The sequence below is a fragment of the Odontesthes bonariensis genome, chromosome 10 (assembly GCF_027942865.1).
Source record: "Odontesthes bonariensis isolate fOdoBon6 chromosome 10, fOdoBon6.hap1, whole genome shotgun sequence".
In the NCBI taxonomy this organism is placed as follows: Eukaryota; Metazoa; Chordata; class Actinopteri; order Atheriniformes; family Atherinopsidae; genus Odontesthes; species Odontesthes bonariensis.
The window spans coordinates 19,760,142-19,776,368 of NC_134515.1; the positions used below are offsets into that span (position 1 = coordinate 19,760,142).

The 16,227-nt window shown below is 42.7% G+C and overlaps 2 protein-coding genes across 2 annotated transcripts; both read right to left on the minus strand.

Annotated features, from left to right (window-relative positions):
• Positions 1-212: 212 nt before the first annotated feature.
• mfsd5 (major facilitator superfamily domain containing 5) lies at positions 213-2,914 on the minus strand. The gene is made up of 2 exons (XM_075475667.1): positions 2,794-2,914; positions 213-2,446 (listed from the first exon to the last, which is right to left on the minus strand). The coding sequence occupies exon 2, from the start codon at positions 2,363-2,365 to the stop codon at positions 920-922; it is 1,446 nt and encodes a 481-aa protein (XP_075331782.1). The 5' UTR covers positions 2,366-2,446; positions 2,794-2,914; the 3' UTR covers positions 213-919.
• Positions 2,915-5,232: 2,318 nt separating this feature from the next.
• Positions 5,233-15,719, minus strand: nr1d4a (nuclear receptor subfamily 1, group D, member 4a). Its single transcript, XM_075476782.1, has 8 exons — positions 15,165-15,719; positions 10,472-10,777; positions 10,294-10,382; positions 10,046-10,190; positions 7,147-7,715; positions 6,862-7,047; positions 6,516-6,726; positions 5,233-6,406 (listed from the first exon to the last, which is right to left on the minus strand). Exons 1-8 carry the CDS (start codon positions 15,184-15,186, stop codon positions 6,210-6,212), a joined length of 1,725 nt encoding a protein of 574 aa, XP_075332897.1. The 5' UTR covers positions 15,187-15,719; the 3' UTR covers positions 5,233-6,209.
• Between the last annotated feature and the right edge of the window lie 508 nt (positions 15,720-16,227).

Below are 16,227 nucleotides of genomic sequence, written 5' to 3' on the forward strand. Positions count from 1 at the left end.
CGACTTTCAAGCAAATGACTACTTGTAGCCACATGGTAGACTATGTAAAGGTGAGCATAATCTTGAATTAAATTAAACAGGAGCAACTACATTCTGCATGAGCAGCATTTCATGAATCATTTTCAAAAAGTACTCGTCTGACATGACAAAAATCCACATAAAGCATCCACAATTCACAAACCAAAAGTACTGGTAAAATAAAACAAAACAAATAAATTTGTCACAGACAACAGGTGCACTTTTATTTAAAAGTGTAAAGGAGAGAGAAATGCCGTGAAAAAATAAACAAAATACCTGCTAGACGATACAGAAAAAGCATTGGAAAAAAGTCTGAGCAACGGTAGCACACCGTTTTCTATAAAAATACACCAAGTCCTAGCAAAAGAACTGTGAGAGACTTACTGCAAGATACCGGGCTACATGCTGGCCTTGAACTTACTTGCTCGGATATTCAGTCATTTCTCAGTGAACCTCAAATCATTTCAAGTCAATTTTTACACATTTGCCCCCTCCCCCAAAAGAAAAAGCATATGCATTTCTGATTCTTAAAGAGATTCTTGATATGCTTCCATCATGTGATGTCAGGAAAGGTGGATATATTGTTGCAGTTTTAGGAAATAAGGAATGATTAATGGAATGTTTCAAGGAGCCGGACAAATTTGTTTATTTGCCTAATGAAAGTAGACATATCCTTAGACTGTCAAGACTGATAAAAGTCTCCCACATATAAAAACCAAGAAGCAGCAAACCATATACAGAAAAAAATTAAAATCATTTCATTCTACCCCCCCACCAGTGGATGAGGATTTTCTTCATTTGGCAGTTTACTCCAGTCAAACACAAGTTTTGTAACTTCAGCCAGGCAAAAATGGCACATTAAATTAGACAATCACAAACTGGTGTTTGTATCAAGTCCGAACTACATTTCCCCTTCCCCTCTGCTTCCTTCCAGCTTCAGGTCTGTGTCATTTCTGCCCAGGGTGAAAAGACTAACGACGGCCATCAGGGCTGCCAGCATCATGACGGCACAACCTCCAAACATGTGTCTGCTGCCGCTGCCACTCTCCCCACCACCAGTTCCTGATACCTCCCCATGGAGTGCCAGCAGTCCAAGGCAGGCCAGCAGGTGCAGAGGCACCCGGAACCATGCCAGTACACCAGCTCGCTTTTCCTCTGGGATCACCCTGCCCTGCAGAAAGCTGACTGCAGGGAAGTACAGACCACAAGCCAGTTCCAGCAGCAGAAAGGCCAGAAAGGATTCGTGAGGCCTAGGTTGTCCTGGTGCAGTGGAAAAGGTTAGCATGAAGAAAGAAAAAAAGGCCATGAGTACAGCGAGGCAGAGCAAATGTCCAGGCTGTAGACGATAGCGAGTGGAGGTTGCTAAGCGATACAGCAAGGAGCCAACCATACTGGCAGCCATCAGGCAGGAGAACACTATTCCTAAAGGAGGCCCATGAGGGTCTAGGACTGGGGTCCACAGGAAAACAAAAATGTAGAGGACACTTTCAAATAGAGCCTGGACTCCACCCAAGAGGAGGACTCTCCTGTCTGTGAGCAGACAGCGCAGTCCCTCATGGCAGCTCCGTGAGAACCGGCCTTTAGCAGACAAACGAGCCACACCTCCATTTGGAGTACCAAGGAGCAGAGTCTGTTTGTCTCCTTCTGGACCTCCTTCAGCCTCCTCCTTTCCCCAGTCTGTTAGCACCACCCAGCCACAGCAGCCCAGGCATGGGACAGCCAGAAGAAAAGGAGCAACTGGTCCAAGGTGGAGCCACTCAGCTAGCAAGTTAGCCATCAGCCCTGCTCCCACAGCAAGGGCATGGTTCCAGGTGGCAGCTTTGGTGAAGGTGCTGGGGATCCACTCCTTGGGAAAATCGTGGACGTCTACATGTCTCTGCACGTACCAGGATTCAAATGTGGTGGCGAGCAGGGATGTAGACAGACCCCCCAGAATACGGCCCACAATCAAAACAAAGTAGTCTCTGGAAAGCTTAGTGAGACAACAAGCTGAGTAGGACAAGCAGAAAAGAAGACACGTCCATCTGCGGCCCAGGACCTGAGGGAGCCAGCCTGAAAACGGAGCAAACAGAACACAAGAGGCCAGGCCACATACATATAAAATCGCTATTTGGGATTCCAGGAAGCTGTAGTGGAGGTACAGTTTGTAGAGGTACGGACCCTGGAGCCAGTCTGCCCACAAAGCCAAAAGATATGCTCTGAGAAATATAGTCTGGAAGCGTCGGAAAGCTGGGTTGGCCACAGCAGTAGGAGCGGACTGAGGTGGAGTTAGGCGGCGTGCTGTGAACTCCAGGCCAACACAAAGGGCAAGCAGGAAAATAATGGCGAGGTATGATGTTACCAACATGCTGGTACACACTGCACCCACTTAAGATCAAAGCTGAGGTGTTGAGGTATTTCCAACTCTTTTCATTCTGTTTCTCAGCACCTATGGAAAGACAAGATAGACAAGTGCGTTACAACTAATAACGTGTGGGGAAATACTTGGCTTATTATTTAATTTCACTAATTATGTAAATACACATTTGTTGTCATTGCTCAACAACAAGCGCTCTAGCTAGTTATGTCAGAATAGAGTTGTAAAAGTGAATGAGTGAAACACAGAATATCCACGTTTAAGTTCCCTGAAGAAAATAGTTATTTTACACAGCGACTTGTTCATAGCTAACGTTAGCCGGCAAGCTAACTTTCTGCAAAGATATAAGTCGGTTTAATTTCCGCCACTTTCCTCCCATTTGTTTTTACAGCTGTATCACAATACATAATATATCTTACCGTATCGTTTGACAACTGTCCCATATTAAATATACGACGTAGAAAGTGATAGGTTTAAACAACAAAGTGATAGTAGAAGGTATTAGCAAGTGCACTCTTGCAAACACAGCATTCACTTCCGGTATCCGTTTTTTTTTTCTATTTCACCAGAAGGTGGCATCCCTGCATTAGTTTTATTTTTTGAAGAGGAGAAGGCAACGGTTCAGTTTATTCATTCGCCATTGGAGTAAAAGCACGTTGGTATAAATTGGGGTAGATACTCTGTATTTAATTTCTCGCACATTTTAGATTGAATAACTCAGTAACACCACAGCCTATCTAGAATCTGTGGTAACACCTATTATCAAGTTATACTACAATCCCTCTAGAATTGTCTAAAATGTCTGCATAAATATAGCCTAGAACACCCGCAATATTTTCATATAAGTCCTAAAAGTAAATAAAGATGGGCTTACATAAACTGACACCACATTACATACTTGTCGACATAGCAAAAGTCAGCAGCCCATTCAGACCTGTAGATTATCAATAGAATCAGCAGCTATCAATTAAATCATTTACAGCCTACAGAATACTAAAAGCAGATTTTTCTGCATTAACCTTGTGCACCAATCACTGCAAACCACTGTTTCCAGTAAGTGATGACTCGTCCTATACATCACTTTAGAGGAGTTTTAGCCCTTTTCTTGAGACAGAACTGTTAACCATTAAAGTCTTTCAAAGTGACAAAGTCAGGAGCCAGACTTTGCTATTCCAAAAATATTGACATTAATCTTCTTTAACCATTCTTTGGTGGGTCAAACCCTCTGGCATTTACTTTAAGAATTGGATATAACTGAGAATTCATTTTTTCTTCCATTTCAGGATTTTCTCATTTAAACCATAGCCTTAAAAAAAGCCTTTTTTGGTGTTGAGAGTCCACATTACAGGTACAGTTTTTCCACAGGATCCGTAGCAAACTGCAATCAGGTAGCAGTGCTCTTTTTGAAGACCTGTCCCTTTGCAACTCTGCCATGCAATCCATTGTTCTTAAGACTTGTGAACATTAATATCAGTCAGTCTAAGAAAGGGCGTTAGTTATTTTTGTTGAGTTTACAATATCTTTGTGGCTTTGCAGACTGACACACACCTTGGTCTTTGGCAGTCTTTATTGACTGATTACTCCTGAAGAGAGTAACAGTAGTTTAGAGATGGATTTCAATCAGTTTCAAAACCAGTTTTGAGGATCAGATTGACGTTTAACACAGTTCTTTAAATAAAACTAGGATTTTGCCCATAACTGACTAACTTCTAATTGAATGTTTAATTTTACTCTTGTTTCTCCTCCAACCCTAAATGTTAAATACAGTCTCCATAAATAAGTATTAGATATTGGATCATTTTCATCAATAAATGACCAAGTGGAATATTTTGCCTACTTTGTTTAATTAAGTTCTGTTTATCCATCAGTAACACTTGAAAATCTGATGAGTTATCATGTTACAATGTTAGAATTGGAAAATTAACATGATATTATCAAAAAATATAGAAACATTTCCTGGGTTCACCAGCCTTCACAGACCGATGTAGAGCTGAAACACTTGGTTAATTGGGGGGAAAAAAAGTTGCTTGATTTGAAATTTAATTCAATGAAAATATTTTCACGATTCCATGCGATTTATCATGTGAAAAATACTTGAATAAAAATTCAGGTCAAACTTTTTAAATACATAGTTTGGGCCTTTGGTTGGATCAAACTTGGCTTTAAACTGTGTCAGTTTGAAACGTTAAACTTCGTATTTTTACACAACCAAACAATTGCTACATTTTTGAAAATAATTTGTAAGGGAAATATCTATCAGTTGGAGTCTGATTTGGATTTTTGGCTCTGTCTCTATCAAACACAACAAGAGAAAATATGATATATTATCTTTATATCATAAGTAACAATAATGAAACTGTTTAATCTAAAGTAGTATATGAGTCACATTTTTAAAATCTTCCTGCGTTTTCCAGTTTTCTAATTACACCCACATGTTGAATTACTCTTTTTACTCAAGTAAAGCCACTGAATACTTCTTCCATTATTTATCTGTTCACAAATCATTAGTTATTTTAAGTTGTAGCTCTTGACAGATGTTGTGCTTTTTTTTTTTTCATGTTTTCCAATGACATACATGCTTTATTATTTGCAGAAAATGCACACTAATAATGATCAACTTGGTGGATTCTGTCCAACTCAGGTTGGTGGATTTCTTGAGCCATGACATGCACAGTCAAATAGTTCAAAGTAAAAACCTGCATGTTGATAAAGTGCATTATCTAACTTTACTCAGATGTGCAAATGGACACTTTCAGTTGTGTTTCTAAATTTTGAGAGCCATACCATGCTAACTATTTATAACATCTTCCTCCCTGCATTTTGCTTGAATAGACAGAAATAAGGACACAGAAGCGGAATAATGCATAATTCGAACTTTATATCATTGTTATGATACTATTTAGGAAGACAGAAATTTACAAAATGTACAAGATGTTCTCAATTAGCCTTAATCAAACAAGCTAACAGTGAGAGAACCAATCAATTTAGATCTCCCATCCAAAAATATCTCTTGTGTTTGTATGACAAACATTGGGGGCAGAGGAAGGGTGCATGTGGAGTGAGCGCTGGTGATTTCAGGGTTTGTGCTGGTTGGTAACATCGTCTAATACCAGAAAATTGTGTTTAAGCATCTGAGAATCCCTCCAACAAATTCTTAAGCCCCCAGTTAGTTCAGGAAGATCAATACATTCTTCTTTACTCCCTACTCCTACAGCATTTCCGATCCTTTGAATCTCTTCAGCAAAAAATACGTAGACATTTGGGTAAAATAATATTTACAGCAGACAAAGGAACTTCAAAGTCCAATTTGCATGGAGTGTCCAGATGTGATTCAATACATTGACACAAACAAAATGTTTTTGTGAAATAATAATAATATAAAATGCCGCTGACTAATGTAGTTGGCATATTTAAACTCAAGTATTTCAAACATTTTCTGGACAATTAGTAAAAAAAAATAGCAAGTGACAGAATACTTTCTATTGTGTACAAGTGACACATGAAGTTGTGGTCTCGTTCCAAATAATGCAGATGGTATGTTGGTGAAACAGCGATAACACAACTACCTTAATATTTCAGGTTTCACTATATATTATATACAGGTTCCCTTTCTCTTATATAAAAACTGATGCACAGTAAATCATCACCAGTGGTCCCTAAGTAATAACTGTTTCGATCTACAATATCCTTTCTTCAGATGCTGCTTAGTGATGGCCCGTCGATATTGTACGACTGAAGGAATACACAGAAGTGAACTGGCTTATATAATTAATTACACTGGATATAATGAGCAAATGAATAAATGATCTGTCAAAAATGGTAATGGCCGCCCTGGTTAAGGGTCAATACGAAAGGCCAACAGTTTGTCAGAGTGCATATTGTTGAGGGTCCGCAGGTCTGGCAGCCGCAGGAGGAGCTTGGGAAAGAGGTTGGTGTTGTCTGGGCGACGGCAAGTGATCAGGGACCGAAGGGCGCAGATGAGACCCTCCTGTAGTCGCTCCACAGCCTGCATGTCTGAGATGCCTGAACGATCTGAGGAGCATGGAGGAGGTTATCGTGAGTGGCTGACACAGTTGGTATGTTACTGGCTCCTAATCAAATTCTCAATGCTCTGCGGCATTCGTATCTATCACTCTCTCACCTGCAGACACCAGCACCACAGCCATGAAGAGGGCCATCTCATCAGGCTCTAACCCAAGGGAGCCCAACTTCTCACTGAATTCAAACATTGCATCCAGCAGAGAGCTCATGCCCAAAGCTTTCAAGGTAGACAGGGGGTAGGTTTGGCCATTCAAGAAGGTTACGGTTCGCTGCTCAGCATTGAACAAGGTGCAAAACCTTACCATGAGAACCTGAACACATGAGAAATGGGAAAAAACAGAAGAACAAAAAGATCAATTTAAGACAGCCACACTTGGATACATAAAGAATGGGACACATATTTAGCATTTATGGTAAAGAAAGTAAGAATTTGAGATGAGTGTTACCTGGAAGGTGCCGGATTTTAGCAGCACAACCTGGTCCTGCTGGCTAAGCTCTTGAAATCCAGGAATCCCTTTGGCAAACTCTACCACCTCCTTGACAGCAGGGGTGAAACACTGAGAGAAGGACTCCCAAATGTCCTGACTTGACCGCTCTGCCCCTGATACAGGGCATGCATTGAGAGGACAGGCCTAAAAGAAAACCAAAACATCAGCAGACTCATTAATTTATGGTCAAATAAGATAACATACAGAGGTCTTAATTCGATTCTGTTGGCTACTTGTACTTACCAGGACTTTTGCTCCTGGAGGTAATTTCCATGGGCAGGAGGGCTGATTATGGGCACTTTCTCCATTGTGAAAACTGTTATGATTGGCAGAGCTGCTCCTTTGAGGTGTAACATTTGACTGGTTATGATTCTGATTTGTTGATACCATATAGGAATAGCGATTGTTGTCCACATTATGAAATGCAGGTTGGTTGTCATTAGAGGCAACAGGGCATGCAGTTGCAGGGGCAACAGGACAAGACTGATAACTCTGGGCAGGGGTGGCTTGAGATGAAACTTGAGGAAAACTGCCATCCGTAGAAAAGGGACATGTGTTGTTGTTAGAGGTAATGTTGGCCCTGGTGGATGATCTGTCATTGTTGCTGCTGTTGCTGCTGAAAATGTTGTGATAGGCTCTGGAAATGGCCCCGATTTCCTCTTTTGAGTGGCAATCATCTGTGTTGATGGGACTGTCCCTCATTGAAGAGTCCATGTCCATGGCGGCGGACTCATTTAGGCTGTTCATGTAGCTCTGCATCTCATCCATAAGACGCTGCTTCTCTCTCTTAGGGATGCGGCCAAAACGCACAGCTGGAGAAGACACAAGCAGTGAGGAAACATCAGCTTCCAGTCATTGTGACAACATGGACAGTAACACTGGATATGTTCTGTGCTTTGGTTTTTATTCATCATCTTGTTATCTATCTTTTTTTAGAAACCCAATTTACGTGGTAGTTCTTGAAAAGACTTTTCTTTTCCTTCGATGAACAAATTAATAAGACGCAACACACAAGTATAAAAACGCAGGAACCTCAGTGACAAGAGGCAGGTGCATTCCACGTCCAGAGCGGTGCTATTCAGGAAACACAAGACTGCTACAGTAAGGTGTTACACTTAATACCTCCTTATACAAGTGCAAATATCCAAACCACAAAAAACTGCATTGAAGGATTTCAAGGAGATACATTCAAGGTTGGAGATGAAACCCATTATTTTCTCACCTCTCCCCATCCCCCTACTCTCAGTACCCATCAGCTGGAGAGGCTATTTATATACCCCCTAGTGCCATCTGCCTCATCCTCCCCTCTATCCATCTCTGCTTCCTTCCTCTAGTGCTCCTCTTGTGCTCTCTCCTTCCATTTGTAAGTAGGGCAGTGGAGCAACGTGAGCGTGATGTCACTGGCACTGAGATTGTGAGAGGGAGAAGGATGAGAAAGGTGGGCTTGAGATGCTTAAATGAGTGGAGGAGACACTGATGTGAACATGAAAGGGCTGACGTGAAAGACAGTAAAAAAGGATAGTAAGAGTTTGTATCTGCTTATACTGAGCTTGCATGGGGACTGTTTGTATTGTGGGAACCAGCCTCCTTTTTAAGGACAAGAAGTCCTTATTGTGCAAATCATTAGATCTTAAGGTGAAGATTCAGTTTAAAATTAGGACAAAAGTTCTGATAAAGCAAGCTGTGGTTAAGGGGAGAGTTAGGTTATATCTGTCGGAAGTGAATGTGTGTCAGTGTAAAGTGATGGAAATAGTATTTTGTGTGTGTATGTACCCACAAGGTGGAGTTAGGTAAAGCAAAAAGAAAAAAAGTTAAACTGGTGCAGCTTCAAAGTAAGTTCAAAGTTTTTTGCAAGTAAAGCACACCTGATTTTTGGCAGTTAATATGAATTGCCGCAATAACACCTGTAAAGCAATGCACTGGTATTCCCATGTGTTAAAGTCAAGAAATTTACATAAATAATGCGTTGGGTCAAAGGAACATGGTGCTGTAAAAAGTATGATAAAAGAAAGGCAAATGCAGACAAATGAGCTGTTGTTCTAAAAAATGATGCTTTGGTTAGGGGAAGAAAAGTATGCCAACTTGCCATTTGCCTATATTGCAAAGCCCAAGTAACACAGCTGCATGGTGTAAAATCAGGGTGAACTGTTTATTGTGGTCTGCAGGCAGTTGAATGCGGTTTTCCTGTTTTCGTCATGGTTGAAACAGAGCAAAAAAAGGGGTTTCTAGGTCGTGGTCCTTCACACTCTCGAAAATCTCCCCTCCGAGGGTCGGCCTGACTGTTTTCTGACTGAGCTGCATTTTGCCACCCTATTTTCTCTGTGCACCAGAAGTGTCAAGCACACGCAGAAATAACACTAACCTCTTTACTAGATTAGGAAATGCAGAGTGCTGGAGGGTGGAGATAAGCAGAAACCATACTGAGAAGGAGAAAGCACGCAAACTACACCAAGTAGGTCATGATGTATGAGTACACTATAAGGGCCAATTCTGTTTTGTTTTTCTAGGTCAGCCAAACTGTTTCTTTATGTGAAATGATAGGTGATCAATCAAGTCTCAGCTTTCAGTACTAAAACCAGGTGATTGGGGTGTCATGCCTGATTAAGTCTGTCACAACAATGTTTCTGCATCCCTTGCTTAATTGTTGCCCTGTCCCTTAACAACTGCAGTAAGATGTTCTTTGTGCATACACAAGGCAATCAAGTTGACCCTGTTCCAATTTCCCGAAATAATTCCTGTGTTTGCTGCAGTTTTCCAAATGATAGATAGCTTAAGGGACTTCAAGGCTCCTTTACTCATAAATCACTGTCTGAGGGGGAGATGTAAGAGAGCTGGGGGAACATGCTGGGTACATAAAGGGGGATGGGCTGTGCTGAACAAAAGCATAAAGGTAACAGTGTTGTGGGAGGATGCTGCAAAGGGCAGCAGAAAGACACTGAGAAACTTGAGAGACTGATGCAAAGAGAGATGGTTATTTGTGGCAGTGCAGAGACAAAGTAGGAGGGCAACACAGGTGCAGAGTGACTGAGCTACTGGCATGATGACCTAAAAAAAAAAGCTGCTGCTTTTGACTGATCAGAACACTGTGGGGCAGAGCTGCATGATGGTATCTCTCATTAAGAAATATGTCAGGATGTCTCACCATCTCTTGACATGCCAACAGAGAGGCATTTCTTGAAGCGGCAGTGCTGGCATCGGTTGCGGTTCATGCGCATGATCAGACAGTTCTCATTCTTCACACACATCTTGTAGTTGATGTTCTGCTGGATGCTGCGGCGGAAAAAACCCTGATGGACACACACACAGACATGTAAACGTCAGATGAAATTGGTGCACCAAAATCAATACAATGTCAAAAGATTTCACCGGACTGCTTGATAAGTGGCTTACCTTGCAGCCCTCACATGCATGTACTCCATAATGGAAACCCGATGCAATGTCGCCGCAGACCTTACAAAGCAGGACCATCCCACCTGTCTCTATGGAAAAGGAAACAGAGGTTAGATGAGCAAGAAAAACTTAGATGAAGGATTAAGTATATACATTTCAAGAGTGAGGAAATACTAACTTGTGAAAGTTCCTGCAAAGCCGCAGGGCCTCTTTGCTGTGATGGGGTGTGCATAGGAATTCTGTGGAGTAGCTGCTGCTGAGGGGCTGCCATAGACCTCTGGAAACTGGAACACTAGTTTGGAGGATGGAGTGTTGCGCCCAGCTGCTCTGCCCTGTTTTAGTGCCCCAATCTCTGTAAAGGTAACCTCCTCTGGAGATGAGGGCTGGGAGTGGGAGCAAGGTGACTGACTCTGGTAACCACTGGAGGGGCTGCCAGGGCTTGGGCTGGAACTGCCAGAGGATCCTGCATACAGGATGACTCCTCCTGTAGGGAAAGAATGGAGGACATTAGATCTCAGAGTTGGTCAGGTAGTTAGACTTGACCTGAAACTAAAGTGTAGAAAATATTCAGCTGTCCGTGTGACGTGACATTATATCCATATGCTACACCTGCAGCACAATATAAAGTGGCAGAAGTAAATTAATCACATTCTGTTATTACAGATTTGGATCCATATCTCCCTGGAAACCGTTCAGCGGCTCCAGTTAGATGTGATGTGATGTAATGTTGCACAACCATTGGCGAGAAAAGAACAGCTCTGAGTCCTTGCAGCATCGTTGCCTCATCTTGGGTGCAACGGGAGTAAAAGTGCGGATAAAGACCGCGCTAAAAGTACCGCTGGCCGCACGGCAACGAAACACAGACTTTTATCTGGATGCGACGAAATTGCTACTATTGTGAGTAGTTCCCATGTCATGCTAACTCATCATTCAGACCCTGTCTAAATGTGTGGTATATGTTTTTATTCACACGTTTGAGCATCCTTCTCATCCGCTCTCTCTCTCCCTGTGCGCGCACTTAGTCAGGCGTTGTGGATGAGCTGAGACACGACCTCACGTGTCTGCGGGGTCTGCTGCCTCCTCCGCTCCAATAATAGCCTCGCTCCCCTGGCACCGTGCCCAGCGCGAGCTAACAGCAAGACACCTGACCGCTGCCTCACATGCATGGACTCCTGACACGGTTACTGCCCGAACCAAATCCGCAGTCTCGTGTAGAAAAATACAACGACGTGAAGTCAGATGTGTATTTATAAACATAAGCTGCCTGGGAAGCTCCCGGGGCGTGAGGTGGCACTAATCCTCGGCAGACCTCTGCAGTCAGTGCACCAGTCCAACAGTTGAAGAATATGAGTCACGTTTTTTGCAAAGAAAAATATTTCATTGTATCGGCCAGAACGCTGCAGGTCCTTTGGAAATCCACTCAAGTGTTTTAAACAATATAGTAAACAAATACAGTTTTCAGTCTAAAACTTTATTTAGCCTCTTATAAATCTAGCGATATGGCAAACCTATCTCTCTCCTGTAAATGTTGCTTGTTTGGCTCAAATGTTTTGATAATCCCTCCATCAGCACGTGTTGGTGGATTTGTTGACTCATGCCAGAGTCATAGACAGACCCAGCAGACGCAGGCCTACGCCTCACCTCTCCCCGAGCTTACACCCAGTCATTGCCCAACCTCCTACTCCACCCAAACACATTGCATGTCCACCTGAAGACTCACATGTTCAGCAGCCCAGTGTTTATGAATGACCAACATTAGCCAACGTGCTATCAACACAGTCAGTAGATAATCCCTTTAACACGCTGCAGGAAGTATCCACATAGGCTGCAAAGTGCTTTTCATTTAGAGCCTCGAATTACTAGGCCAAGCAGTGGGCAACACTGCCTTACTGACTCATTAATTACACATTTCACCGGTAGCCTGTGATATCAATCAAAATTCTACGATGGGTTATACATATACTTGCATGTTCTCTGGGGTTTCCCATGCAGCCAAAGAGGGTTGCCATGCGCCTAGTCACAGTAGGTACAACAAGACGGTGACAATCTAGGTCACCACAGGCAGCTTTGATTGAGAAGTCAATCAGTCGTCTCTGCCCATCATGAGTTTAGCCTACTCGTGTAAGCACTAATCTGCCTGGGACTGGAGGCAGGCAGAGAAACGTGAGCAGTGAGCACTCCGCAGTCAGGCTCTCCCTTCACTGTTTATCTCTGTTTGTCCTTTATCTCTCATTTTCACTTTATAGGGGTTGCTTGTATAGAAAGTGCACAAATATAATTGCTGTTAGTTTCATACTAGCATTGTTGTAGGTGTGTTGTATGCTGTAAAACAAAGTCATACAGTTTGACCAAAAAAAAAAAGTTAGTGTGTGCTACTGAACATATCCAGAACACTTGGGCGTTTGCGGTAGACTTCATTACCGCAGGCTTGTGTAAGTAGGTCAATATCACAAGAACTTGAGAGAAGTGTGTCTATGTGCCTCGAGTATCACTTTATATCACACAACTGCTCGGGCTCATGCAATTACCACCAGGGCTTTCATATAACAGGGGATAGCTGTGGGCTATGTTTCATAAATATCAGGACAGGTTGTGTCGACTGGAGCTAAGTTTAACGCTTACTCAATCGTGGCCAGTTTCAGTGTTACCAGCCTCGACCAGTAACAGATCTCAATGCTTTTGATCTGCTGCCGGTTTCAGCATAGTTCGGAGAACGCAGCTGATGGCAGGAAGATGTACAAGTGTCACGTTCCCACTGAAACGCAACCTAAGCGGATGTGTGCTCTGACCTGATGGGGACAGATGTTGCAGTTTCAAAATTGAGTCATAGGCTACCACATTGCGATGTCCATGATTCGAATGAAGACAAGAAAAAAAAAAAGAGGTGGGGAGAAGCTTTCAATAAGCACACATTGCATGAGGCGGGGAAACGTGACCAGAGAGGGTGGAAAAAAAAGGTGATGCATGGAATCGCTGACCCACTGACCAAACTCTTCCTCACCATCGCCGCAGGCGGCATCAACACGGAAGCGTCCGTGAGAGCAATGAAGCGGCGGGAGGAGGGCCCGAAAATCTCACGCGTCGCACGCGGCTCTGCGAGGGAAGCCACGTGAGGAGGCTTGAGTCAAGCTTTCATTTGGATGTCATGAAGTTGTGCTCCAGCCAGAAACCATGTGCTTCTGCAGTGCGCCAGCGGCTTATAATTAAAGAGCCAAATTTAATAGAGCAGTGTGTTATTCGGCGGGGTGGTATGACTGTGCACCACCAGCAACACATCCCCACTGTCAGCCTGGGACAAGGGTGAAACACTGCCCACGTGACAGAATGCAACCCATATCCCTTACTTTTTTGGGTCAATGACACTGTATGAGTGATACACTTTGATGTTTTCTTCAGTTGGCCAGAATATAGGCCTATAGCTACGTATACCGGATACAGAGTGGATCATATAAATTAATTGTAACATTGGATATACTGTCACGATGAGCTTTGTTTAAATAACTCATTCATAAACGAAATTAAGATAGGCCTATATCATGTGTATCCCCATCACACTATTAAGATTCTAAAGTTCAAGACTGTAACCTAAAAAAATATAACATTAAAATAAACCTTAAAAAATATATAGGCTATATTTTTCAGTGTTTTAAAATGCCTTTTGTCCCTATGAGTTTTAAACAGCCCTGGACCAAGTAAAACATACCAATTGGATAGAAAAAAATAAATAAATAACAACTTGAAAAACTCTAAAGTTGCTTGCACTTATATAGGCTACAAACACCGAATATTCATTAAAAAAAAAATAAAAAATAGCGCGGAGTCTAACGTGGTCACTGGCTTTATAACGCTACAGCTATGTACAATAAGTAATGACTTTATTTCCTGCTTGTTGGACAAGCACTCGTCCACTTATCAGTAGAAACACACACTTAGTGAGAGGGTTCAGTTTTGCTCCCGGACTGGAGTAACTTGTTGACAGAGCTCCTCACCTGTGCTGGAACGTGACCGTCGCTGTTGTAAATGATTTACTGTCAGTTTTGATAGAGAGGCCGAGAGCGTGGCTGACCTCGAGAAAAAAAAAAACGCTGCCTAATACCTCTGAACGGATGGAAGTTCTGCTGTTATCAACTTTTATAGTGCAGGCACTTCAGCGATGGCCTTGATGTTACAAACACGCGCCGTTTACGCCAAAGTCTGTTCTTCTTTTCTCCCTGACGTGGTACAGTGCTGCCTCTGACAGACTGTGATAACACTGACAACCCGGCGACTGTAAATCCACTTGAGTTTGTTTTCACTGCGAGAGGCAGGAAGTGGCCAACCTCTACACAACCATGAGCGGTTCGCTTTAGTCCACGCTTTGACATGTGAACACAACGCAGTAACTTCTTTAAGGTTTTGCTGCAAATCTTACAATGGATAGTTTTTTTATTTACCATACAAACAATCTATGGTGATTGAAAGACGAAAGAGCAAGATGATGCAGGCGGAATATAGTCACAAACTGCGGAAAACCTGCCCAACACTTAAACTCAGAAATGCAATCTCAATCTTGCGTTTATTCGTTTATATAGGAACGAACACATCAAGCATAAAATACAACATTATTAGAAGAAACAAATATTTTCAGGTATTACACTTTCCTGTTCCTTTCAATTATACTTGTATTCATACTGATAATAAAATGTTTGTTTTTTTAAATTTTATTCTATTTTACTATAAATGAAAGTCAGAAAGTTTTCACTTGCTTTAGCCTCTTGATTATTGCCAATATCATGAATGGCTGACACACTTATCAATTCCTGTGCCACAGTCATTGCCACCAAAACTAAACAGCTGCTGGAAGCCAAGCATAATATCAAAGTTAATCTTACCACCACCGGGGCTGTTATCCATCTCTCTTGTTGGTGTTGATAACTTCAAAAAAACTCGACGACAGATGTCGGCGAATGTCACCAGCCTCGAACAAAAGTCTCTTGAAGACAGACGAAAAAGTCAGGATGGAGTTATTCGCACAACACCTGCTCCATAGAGCGCAAAAAATGGAAGCAGTGATGAAAATGCGTCCAGTGCGATCAAAGTTATTCTTCCCCAGTAAACTGTAGGATATAAGTGTGTGAGAATCAGTTCCTCTTTGAGAGAGGTGAACTGCAGGCTGGTCTCCTCAAAGATACCTGGATGCCTTCTGAGCTCTGGAAACTGTACCGCACGGTTAGGGTTGTTGTCGCACGAGCGAAGATTAAGCGATTCTCTATAATTCTAGGAAAGTGGACTCAGCACATCTATGACCAGCGTGAGAGTGGCAGGCATGACATACACACCCACTGATACAAACACCCACATCAATCACGTTTGCAGGTGAGGAGGAAATGTGACCGCCTTTTCCCTCGCCCCAACTTGAGCTATGTCTGTTTGTGTGGGGTTTGGCTCGCTCTCTGTGTTTCGCAGAGTCCTTTCTCTACCCCCCCTCCTTTCACACTTTTTTGCATTCTCATTGGCTCATTGGCGGGGATCTAGGGCTGAGGGGAGTGTGATGCGCTTATTCGACCGTGGGATGTGCTCTGTAAAGCCACGCTACATGTGCGCTCTGCATGTGCCGGAGAGAGCGCTGCCCTACTGATACACATTTTATGCAAAATACGGAGCGTGTGCTGCGGGGAGGGATGAAGGGATTGGTGGATGGAGCACATGGGCAATAGGCGTGGCTCACCGTGACTGCTTGCTCTCTGACACGCGGCGCTGCAAATTGACGGTAAACATTAAACCGTGCCAAACATCGAGCAAGTGCCAAGTTTAAAGCCCATGTGCAGACGGTCAAGTAAATGCGCACCGAACTGATTGCACGCCAGCAACCTGCTGCCGATAGGAGGAAACACACAGCTTCTCTTAATATTCAGGAATACAATGAATAAATGCATGCAGATACTTTTTTTCCCA

Coding starts and splice junctions, on each gene's coding strand:
- mfsd5 (XM_075475667.1), bottom strand. CDS start 2,365: ATGTTGGTAACATCATACCTCGCCATTATTTTCCTGCTTGCCCTTTGT.
- nr1d4a (XM_075476782.1), bottom strand. CDS start 15,186: ATGGATAACAGCCCCGGTGGTG. Junction 7,716..10,045: donor TGTTGGCATGTCAAGAGATG/GTGAGACATCCT, acceptor TGTCTTCTCCAG/CTGTGCGTTTTGGCCGCATC. Junction 7,048..7,146: donor CTCCAGGAGCAAAAGTCCTG/GTAAGTACAAGT, acceptor GTTTTCTTTTAG/GCCTGTCCTCTCAATGCATG.